This window comes from Volvox carteri, assembly GCF_000143455.1.
Source record: "Volvox carteri f. nagariensis unplaced genomic scaffold VOLCAscaffold_11, whole genome shotgun sequence".
Taxonomy (NCBI): Eukaryota; Viridiplantae; Chlorophyta; class Chlorophyceae; order Chlamydomonadales; family Volvocaceae; genus Volvox; species Volvox carteri.
In genome coordinates, this window is record NW_003307554.1 from 581,624 (window position 1) to 592,351 (window position 10,728).

Genomic DNA, 10,728 nt, shown 5'->3' on the forward strand with positions numbered 1-10,728 from the left:
GCCCTTCTGTCTGTCTGTTCGCCTGCTTGCCTGTCTGTCTGTCTGTCAGGAAGGGCGACGCACACAGGGAGTTGTGGAAGAGTCGTATGTGCTGCACAAGAACGTGTCGTACTGATGTATGCGCGGGACTGACGTCAGTGGAAGGCGGCAACCGGGAGCTGCAGAGGGCTGGGTGCGGCTTCCCCCGGGCGGCTGTGTACACACACGTGCGCATGGATACATGCATACATGCATGTATGTATGTGTAGCAGTGTGAGTTGGTGGCTCAGATGAACGTCCTGCAGGTACTTCGCGCGAAATTTCTCGAGGGACAGAGAGCGAGCAAGGTTGCTAGGGGCCAGAAGGGGGCTCCAAAGGTAGTGCATGTTGAATTATGTGTGCTGCACATTGTAGAATGGCATATTGTGAAATAGGGGTGCCCGCGCTGCTAGGCCCGGATGGCGGGGCGGCGTGTATTGCAAGGCCTGCCATGCAGCGTCGCATCCTGGGAATGCGCATTGCGATGTACGGGGCTGGCATTGCAACGCGCTACAAGCAATTGATTTGATTGCGTCTCCAAGGTTGCTGTAAATACGTTTTGGAGCTGCCCGTCACGATCCCCTTACGAGACGCCGGTGTCAGCACTGCGCAGCACACAGCACGGCAGTGAGTGTGATGATGATGACGGTGGCATAATGCGACTCTATACTGTCACAATTATCCAATCCAACTTTAATGGCAGCATCTTGGTACGTTTGACAGTATGTTGGTGCGCTTGATAAATCGTCATCTAAGGAGAGCTCTTGAGAACGACGCGGTGGATGTTCTGTGCTGCACTTGAAACTCTCACCTCTGCCTCATCCTCCCCATTTCCCTCTTATCCCTTCCCCATTTCCTTCCTATATATGTCCCGTCCTCCTCCTTAATCTAGAATGCTCTTATGCGACTCGACACGGAACACAGCTCCCAGGCAGGCCACCGACACAGCAACTTATAGCAATCGCGGATTATCGTCTATCGTCTTTGCCGATGAAGGAATGTTGCCTGGAGGTGGATGTCTGAGTCCATAACAAATCCCTCTGCTACCAGTGTCTGCTGCGGCAACACACATACTATTGGGTCTACCATAAACATATCACCATCAATCCGCAATCATTGACGCTTGCTGGCCATCGCGGACGTGGCAAGCGACTGCCGACAGTTTCACATTAACCAATACGGTGGCTCATGCAAAAGAGTTCCACATCATTCCAAAATTCACAATTACGTATTTTGACATGGAAAAGCAGGCACAGCCGGTGAGTTGGACCCGGATGTCAGAGGCCTGGACACTGACAGCAGTACGAACTAGCTAAAACGGTATCTAACCCTCTTTTAGGAGTATGGCTTTGATTTTAAGGCATTGGAATTTGCACTCATGGTACATGGCTTGGTTTTGCGCGGAAAATTTGGCAGTTTTACACCACCTGATACTGCGCACGTGGGGCCACGCAAGTCAACCTGTAGGTGATTCCATATATTCTCGTTATTGCACGGTAAACTCACATAATATTAGAGCGGTCGTCTTGGAACATTTGATATCCGTTCCGACTCGGCTGTATCTATTACAGCCTCACTGCTTAAGAGCTGGGTTTGAGAACCGCGTTCCAGCATGACTCCATCTTTTATGCTTGGAATGCAGCAGTCACACCATTCTGCAGCCCCAACATCCAAGAAGCATGGTGGACTTTTGTCGCGGCTTTTCAACTCCCTCTCAAGCGAAAAACGCATTGAGTCCAGCTCAGCAACTTTCAAGCCCACTGCTGGCTCTCCTTGGGCTCCACGCTGTCCACCTGCCTTGCCACATCAAGCAACGGCTTTTTCAGCAGCGTCTGCTAGTACATGCACTCAATCTGCCAGCCAGACCGGAGACACGCCATGCAGCCAAGTTCCAGTCCTGGGATACAAGATGAATATCGAGGAGAAATACTTGATCGGCCGCGAGCTCGGCAAGGGCGGCAATGGCGTTGTGCGGGTCGTCGTCAACCGCGAGACAGGAGAAGAGTTTGCGTGCAAGTCCATCAAGAAAGTCTTGAAAGACGCTTCCGAAAAGAAAAAACAAGGACACATAGAGAGGTACGTTTCGTTAAGCTGCTGGTCAGCAAACCGCATTAGGCAGGATTCCTGGATACGTTAAACTTACAGGGCATGTCACTTTCCAGAAAAATGTGCCTAGAGGTGTGTTTCTTCATTTTGTCTTGAACTTTCTGCTTCTCTGCTATTGTGTCCAGTCCCTATGCCCCAGTATCCAGTCTTATGGTTGTGGATAGACAAGTCACAAATATCTTTCTTGTTTCGATACGCATGTGGTCTTGCGTAGGAAACCGTCGACTGCCTTTTCCTTCAGCCCCTACTGCTTCCATCCGCTCCGCCTCACACTACATTACCGAAAACTTAACCCTAGACCCCAAAACTGCCTCGCTCCCAACCTCTGCCGTTCTCCTCAGCTTTTCCTGTTCCCCACCTTGCCTCCGCCTTTCCTTCCCGGCCTTGGCCGCAGCATCCGCCGCGAGGTGGCTGCCCTCTCCAAGCTGCAGGGCAGTCTCAATGTGGTGAAGCTGGAGGATGTGTTTGAGGACGAGGACCACGTGTACATCATCATGGAGATGTGCAAGGGGGGGGAGCTCTGGCACCGGATTGGCGACCGCCACTATAGCGAGCGCACGGTGCGTCTCGCCCGCCCAGGCTGTCCCGCGCGGCGTGGCGTGTGGCATCGCGTTGCGCTGCATTGCGAGAAGAGAAGCTTTCCGGGGCACGAGCACGACAAAAAATACACACAACAGCATCGCGATTTCCCCCTCCACTCCGTCACCATCACCCTTCCAGCAAACCTGGTCTAGGTCGATGCGCACTCCCCACGCTTGTCGCACTACCTGCACACACACCTCCCGCCCCAGGGGCCTCTCCTCATTTTCCCGTCCCCGCCCATCCCCTCCCCTTTCCCCAGGTGGCAAGCTTCATGCGTGCCGTACTCCGTACGCTGGCGCAATGCCATGCACAGAACATTATTCACCGTGACATCAAGCCTGGTGAGGGGTGGGCTGGGGTTGGGGTTGGGGGTGTTTCAGCACGGGGGTTTGGAAAGAGGGAAGGGGCCGAGCAGAAGAGGAGTCCGGGGTGGGCCGTGCCTGGGTGCGGGTTCAGGGGCGATGTTTTCATTTGCTGATTACATCGTGCGGTTCCGCTCCGGAATCTTCCTGGAGCCCCCGCCGCAGCCGTTCCGCCCTTCTTTACGTCGTACACCCCTCCCCTCCCCACCCACCCCATCTCCCCACTGAGCCCCGCCTCCCCACTAACACCCCCCTCGTCCCTCGCTCCTCCTCCCCCTCCCCCTCCCCACCCCACAGGTAACTTCATGCTGCTGTCCGGCGACGAACGCGCCCCTGTGAAGGCCATTGACTTTGGTCTGGCGGCTCCATTCGACCAGCAGCAGCTGCCGCGTACAGATCTGGGGCTGGAGGGGGTAAGTCCTCTTGTACGGCGTACGGCGTTGCCGTTGTGTTGTTACCGTACATTTGTCCCTTTCCGGAGGCCCTCGGGAGCCTAAAGCCGTACACGTACTACGGCCGTACTTTGTACTACGATGGTTACACGGTAATCACGACCCTTTTTCTCACCTTCCCTTCCCTCCGCTTCCCCTCCTCTCCCCCGCGTTCCCCTACACTTCCCCCGCAAAGACGCCTTGGTACATGGCGCCAGGTATGGAAACGTGTGTGTATGTATGTATGTATGTATGTATGTATGTATGTATGTATGTATGTGTGGATGTGATTTTAGGCACAAGTATGCTTTCAGAAGTGAGACGTGTGCGTGCGCTGGTGTACCCCAAACCGCCGTGAAGCAGCAGCTGGTCTACGTCACCCTGCGCTGCCTGCCCTACATTGCCCCGTGCTTGTGCTGCTGTGCACGTGTTGTTGGGGTATTTGGCATTACTTTGACATTACTCTGGCTACTTCGGTTGCGATGTAGCGAGTGGCACACTGGCCCCCCCCTTCCTGCGCACCAGAGCCCCGTGTGCTCCCCCCCATCGCTAGGGTTTGGGCCTGCGGATGTCCACCGCGGTGTTGGAGGTCATGGGCTTTCCCCCCTTTTGAATGACCCGCCAGAGACACTCCGCGGCGAGTGGTCCCCCTCCAGCGACATGTGGGCGGCCGGGGTGATGGCCTTCCAGCTGCTGAGTGGTCGGTTTCCCTTTGACGACAAGCAAAACTCATTTGCACCTGCTATCACGGCCATTTGGTGAGAGAAGGGGAGAGAGGGGAAGGGGGGGGAGGCACGAAGGAAGACATGTAAAAAGAAAGATACTGGAGAAAAAATTGGGGTGGGGAGGGGAAGGGAAGGGAAGGGAAGGGAAGGGAAGGGAAGGGAAGGGAAGGGAAGGGGAGGGGGCCAGTGTGCGTGTATGTCTTTTTGGGCGGGGCCCAAGCGCGAGGAGGAACCCCGCCCTGTACGACTGGCCCCGCCGTGTGGCCGTGTGACCGTGTTTAAGGACCAAACATAATATCTCACCCCGCTAAAGCGTGATATCGAAAGCCATTCCCTATTGGGTCGGTGATCGACATGCACCGATCAGCTTCCCGACTGCTCTTGCAAAGTGGGTCGGCTTCCCCGACCGCTCTCTGCACAGCCAGACAGCCCAGCAGATTGCGCACATGTGGCTGCTAAGCAAGGTCCTATGCGGACTAAAGGGGCCGTACCTAGAGCCCTTTTTCCGGCTCCGGGGGAGGGGGGAGGGGCCCGGCACAGCCTTGTCCTCCCTCGTACCCCCATGGAGCCCTTTCACCCCCCAAAACACGTACTTATCTCCCGCTTTTCCCCTCCCTTACCCCCCCCCATACATACATACATACATACATGGCCGCCCGCTTCCAGGCGCTCCGTGTTGAATGACCCCCTGGACTTCAGCCACCCCTCCTGGGGAGGCATCAGTGCGGAGGCCAGGGACTTCTGCAAGCTGCTGTTGAACCGGGATGTGGCGGCCAGACCCTCGGCTAGGGAGGCGCTCAAACACCCCTGGCTGAAGGGCGACTCGTCGGAGCGATCCGTGGGTATGTATGTATTGTATGTATGTATGTGGGGGGTGTTCGTGTGCGCTATAAACATGGACGTCGTGTGAAATGTTGGTTTTGGCAGGCAATCCCCCCCCAGGCAATCCCCCCAGGCAATCCCCCCAACCGCCCAACCCCCCTGCCCTCGCCCAACCCCAGGCAAGAAGATCAGCCGCACTGTGGTGGCTCGTATCCAGCGCTTCGCTTCGGGAAGTCTCTTCCGTCGCTCCGTACTGCAGTACATTGCTGCCGAGCTGCTGAGTCATCCGGAGCTGCTCATGGCGTCGAGGATGACGTCATCGTCGGCGACAGCGGCGGCGGCGGTGGCGGCGGGAGCAGAGGCCGCCGCTGGCGGCAGCGGGGGCGGCGGCGGCACAGTCGGCGAGGAGGAGGCATCTGTTGCGAAGGATACGAAGGTGGTGGCGGCGGCTGGGAGTAACGACCGGGTAGTGGCGGCATCCGAGTTGGCGGCGCTGGCGGGCTTGTTGTCCCAATTCCGGTTGGACCGTACGGACTCGTCCCTGGACGAGCGGCAGCTTGGGGAGGTGCTGGCAAAGATGGGTAAGTGGGGATGGGGTGGTGAGAAGGTGTTGAGGGACTTTTTGAATTTGAATTTGGCTTGTTGGCGCTAATTCCCATCTCTTGTCGCCATCCATCCCCTTCCGGTTGCTTTTTGCTAAGCCGACATATATACAGGTATACATGTACATATACGTATGCACCCACACATCATGCACACACACAGGTTTCCGCCTCGCGCCCAGCGAGGTGTCCCGGTTGATGGAGGGTCTCGACACGGACCGCAGCGGGTCGGTGGGTCGGTCTGATCTGGCGGCCTGCCTGGTCGACTGGCGGCACATGCAGCGGAACCACACGGACCTCTGGCTGCAGCTGGCCGCTAGGTGGGTGCCGGGGGGGGGCGGGGGGGTGCCGGGGGGGGGTTGGGGATTGGGGAGCATCATCGGGCATGCCGGGGTTTTGTGGGGGGGCGTTGGAGGGCTGGGTGAGAGAGGCGGTTTACAAAGCTGTAGGAGGGGCGGCAGAAGGGGGGAACGTTTTCGGGAGCGGATGTGAGTTGGTGTTACATCTTTACACTGGTATATGCATGTATGCAGTACATGTGTGCGCACACACATACACATACACACACTCTCTTTCAATCACCCCCCTCCCCCACTATCACTAAGCCCCCCTCTACCCCCCCCCCCGTTTCCTCCGGCACAAACCCCCCTCCCCCCCGCCCGCCCGCCCGCCCGCCCCGCACCTCAGGGCATTCCGTCATCTGGATCTGGACAGCAGCGGTGTCCTCGAAGTGGACGAGCTCATTGCGGCGATGCGAGCTCGGCTGCCGCCGGAGGAGGTGGCGGAGGCGCTGCAGGAGGCGATGGAAGAGGCGGCGGCGCAGGCGGCGGCTGGCGGCTGTGTGTATGGTGGTGCAGCAGCGACTGCCGGAGTTTCGACGTTTGGTTTCGGGGCGGCGAGCTTTGGTGGCGGTGTGATGGCAGGCTCGTCCTTGGCGGATGCACAGGGACTGGATTTTGAGGCATTTGTCCGGTTGCTTAAGGTAAGATGCTCCAGATGCTGGTTAGTACAGATGATGCCGTTAAAATCAATTCTTGTTACTGTTACGGCCATTCAGTTTGATTGTGTCGTACAGCAAGTCGTACTGCGCAAGCTTGTCCACGGCATTTCGTATATCTGCTCGATCGCAATTACAGCCTCACCTCCCAAGCTTATATTGCACCATGTTTCGCTAAAAAGGAAGCAACAAAACATTAAAACAACAAAAATGACTCACACTGACACACGATGACATACATACACATATAGGGTTTGGCACTACTGGTAAGGCGCGACCATTGCCCCCGGGAGATGCCGGGATCGATACCCATCAGGGTCAAAGTCCTTCCGATGGTGGAAGGCATTGTGCCCCTAGTTGATGGACGGTGGTGACCTGGGATAAAGGTAACTTGCGAGCCGACCAGGAACGGAGTTGGGCCGCTGTCGACCCGGCAGATTCCGTTGGATGCTGGTGGTGGGTGCGGAACCTAAGCGATCCACTGAGAAGATGACTAGGGTGACTGGATGAGGGTGCCCCGAAATACCGGGGAAGGCAGGGTTTCGCAGGGTAGCTGCCACGGGCGAAGATACACCCCCCTGTTTCACACATGCACACAGACACGCACGCACGTGTGTGTGTTTTGCGGACCGTGACGCCCCGTCTACTTCCGCTTCCAGGTGGGGTCGCACGACAGTCTGGATATGTACGACGACAGAATGAGCGTCCGATCTAGCGGCTCCAGGGGAGGCTCCCTTGACCGATATAATGCGCTCCTAGCGGCGTCTTCACACCGCCGCAATGCCGTACTCGCTACCAGTTGCAGTACAGCCGCGACTGACTGGAGTCGCCACGGCCCTGGCGGCAGCCGCCATGGCAGCGGCGGCGGTGGCGGCGGCAGCCGCCACGGTGACGTGTCCGTACATTCGTACGCCAGCGACCGCAGTGACGTGGCGTCAATGCCGGATAATGACAGGTCGCAGCACGGCAGCCAATACCGTCACGCGATGGCGGTAGCGGCGGCGCCGCCGCCGCCAGGCGCCATCTCTTTCCGCTTCGATACAGATCGTACGGACAGGTCTGTCGGCGGAAGCAAGTCAACAACCGTTTTGTCGGTATCGGCGGCGACACCAGCTGCCGCCGCCGCCGCCGCCGGGAGCGCTGCCGCCACAAACACCAACTACGGCGGCGGCGGTGGCATGGTCTGGCGTTTCGACGTCGGCGGTCCCAAGGCACCACCACCTCCGCCGCCGCCGGTATGGCGCTTTGATGTCAGCGGCGGCGGCAGCAAGGGCAGTTGGGATCATCAAGTCGCGGCGCCGTCGGCGACCTCGGGCGGCGGAGGCGACCGCAGCGGCGGTGGCGCCGGCGGTACCAGCCTCAATGGGCTGCATGTACGGCAGCAGGGCGGGCACTTTGACCGCCGTATGCACGGCAGCAATTTGTACCGCAACGTGGCCCTCCGAGCTCTCCAGGGAGGAGGTGCGGGAGTGGGACCGCACCGCGGTAGCTGTCTATTGGATACGGTGGCGGAGTGATGATGCGGGTTGTACGAGGAGCGGTACGACAGCGGTGCAAATAAGCTGAAGGTGGTAATGATGATTGACGACGATGGTGATGATTGCAATCGGGATTGCTATCGGTGGGGGCTTGGGAGATGGGGAATGTACATCTGCATTCGGGGGAAAGTGCGGAGGAGCGGCGTTGAGTGCAACGCTACTGTGCTGCCTGGCGGTGCTACGTGCCTGGGGGGGGGAGGAGGGAAAGGTAGGAAAGGTGGCGGGAGAGAGAGAGAGAGAGAGAGAGAGAGAGAGAGAGAGAGAGAGAGAGAGAGAGAGAGAGAGAGAGAGAGAGAGAGAGAGAGAAGGAAATGCTAAGATATGTGTGTAGATGTTTTTATGTTTTAGGGTTTTAGAGATTTGGGGGATAGGCAATCATCCGGAGAAAGAGATAAAGAAATGAGGAAGAAATTTTGTGTGTGAGAGAGAGAGAGCGCAAGCAGGCCGGCATTGCGGGTATCGGGGGACCCCGGGTTGCTTCGCGGTTGGTCGGTTGACAAGGACGGTTAGATCTGTGTGTGATGTGAAAGGGGGAGGGAGGCGATATGTGCCCCAAAGGCGGCATATATCGCCGACATGGGACTCTGATGACCTATTTGATAAAGTGTTCGGACTCTTTAAAGTTTTGCGGTTTACATTCAATATGAGGTGTGGCTCACTTGACTTTTGATTCAATGCAATCCCCGAGTTGAGTCGAGTTGAGTCGTGTTGGAAAAAAGAGAACAGGCCCCAGGTTTGCCAACCACAGCCCGAGGGTTGGCGAGAGCTTCGTTGCGGCTTGCTGGGGTTACTGGGCTTGCTGGGGTTTTAGCCCTAATTTCCCCTTGTCGTTGTCGCTGTCGTTGTCGCTGTCGTTGTCGTTCTAGACAGAGCTAGACCAGTTGCCATACATGGAACTCGCGCTGCTTGACGAAAGGGGGCAGTGGCCGGATGCATGGCGGTGAGTAAAAATGGTGCATAGATTGGGATGCCTCTGCACTCCAGCCCCTTGCGGCTGGTTTGCTTTCTAAGCGAAGGTTTCGTACCTTCTATTGCAGAAGCTGTTGGAGGTGTGGGGGATATAAGGTGGTGGGGGTGGCGATGGTGGTGGAGATGGGGCTGGTGGTCGTGGGTCTGGTGGACGCTGCGGGATGCTATGAAGCAGATGGCTGTGGGGATCTGCGCGCGTGTGCTTTGTGTGTATTGGTACCTGTACTTGTGCATGTGCTGGGAATTACCTTGTTGTAAAGTGTTGATGTATCGGTTTTTGCTGTGCTGTTGCTGGGAAAGCGGCCATGCTGCATGGGATCCTAGGATTTCATAGAGATACCAAAGAGGTGATGGACGGATGGGTGGGTGGATGGAGCATGGATGTTGGTTTTGGAGTTCGTGTCGTCCAACGTCCACAGCTGGCAGGTAGCAGTCATCTCGCTGTGCAGGATTTCCTGCTTCCAAACAGCGTTACATGGCCCCATCCCTTACATTACATTATGGAAGGGCGTCAAAAGGGGTTTTTTCAAAAGCAAGTTGCCCGTTTGTGTAGCTTAGCGTATGTGTAGCTTGGGCACTCTTACGCCTTAGCGTTATTTTTGTTTGGATCAAAACCGCGTCGAATGGCGCCCGTGATGTGTGAGTTGGCTCCTTTCATTTGTAGTGGTGGATTCATGACGAGAATTACATATAAAAAGGAAGGCCTCATCATGCGCGATGATTTTTTGCTTTGTTGTTTTGTTTGCAAGACTGTTTGAAGGCAGACTGCTGGAAGGCAGGCAGTGGGGCGATGTATTTAAAAGTATGGTTGTGTATTTGGCGCATAGCTTAACGCGCCTGCACGTGATTAAGCAGGCGCGTTAAGGTATACGTTTGCGAGGGTTTTTAATTCGCGCACACATCCTGCGGCGGAGCTGGTGTCAGGTCGTATTAGTTCCTTAGTCCCTCTGCCGTTCTGTTTTATGTAGAATTTAATTAATATGGAGGATCCCGGTGACATCAGCTTTTCCGAGGCAATTGACCAGCCTCACCACCTACTTCGGATCAGCTACTTCTCTCCTGCTGAAGCCTAAAGCCCATGCGCTGTGGCAAAAAGATTGAATGGTATGTTATTATTATTTACCCAAGTCCAAGGTCAAGCAGCTGCGGCGACGTCCTCCGCGTTGCTCGCTCGGATACCGGCTACATCTCCTCTTCCTTCTCGCCATCGTCGTCCTCCCGTCCTCATGCATCTATCCGGTTCTCCCCCCACTTCGCAGCCACCTCCACATCACCACACACTCCTCGACAAGCAGGACAACATGTCGTCAAACTGATCCTGTTGGCATTATCAACCGCTTTTGATTACAGGAATCGGATAAATGGGGTGTTACACTGGGAATCCGACTACATGAATGGTGCGAGTGTTTACCGTCTTGACGTTGGGATTATGACCCCCTCGGACACATCATCCTTTCAAGCTCCCTCTGCAGCTGCACCTCCCCCCCCACACACACCCCCACACACCCTGCCTCAGGCCCATCTCTACCCTCTCCCCCGTTCCACGCGCCTTTGTTGTTCCCATTTCCGCCCTCCT

At 56.6% G+C, this 10,728-nt stretch overlaps 2 protein-coding genes across 2 annotated transcripts; both read left to right on the forward strand.

Moving 5' to 3' along the window:
* Positions 1–1,256: 1,256 nt before the first annotated feature.
* VOLCADRAFT_89054 (uncharacterized protein) lies at positions 1,257–7,019 on the forward strand (the record flags this gene model as incomplete). Its single annotated transcript, XM_002948643.1, has 12 exons — positions 1,257–1,277; positions 1,883–2,094; positions 2,519–2,684; positions 2,966–3,047; positions 3,366–3,481; positions 3,696–3,717; positions 4,053–4,257; positions 4,891–5,066; positions 5,226–5,627; positions 5,812–5,968; positions 6,336–6,630; positions 6,897–7,019. 12 exons carry the CDS (start codon positions 1,257–1,259, stop codon positions 7,017–7,019), a joined length of 1,977 nt encoding a protein of 658 aa, XP_002948689.1.
* Positions 7,020–7,631: 612 nt separating this feature from the next.
* VOLCADRAFT_89055 (uncharacterized protein) lies at positions 7,632–10,496 on the forward strand (the record flags this gene model as incomplete). Its single annotated transcript, XM_002948644.1, has 3 exons — positions 7,632–8,106; positions 9,054–9,123; positions 10,412–10,496. 3 exons carry the CDS (start codon positions 7,632–7,634, stop codon positions 10,494–10,496), a joined length of 630 nt encoding a protein of 209 aa, XP_002948690.1.
* Positions 10,497–10,728: the final 232 nt, after the last annotated feature.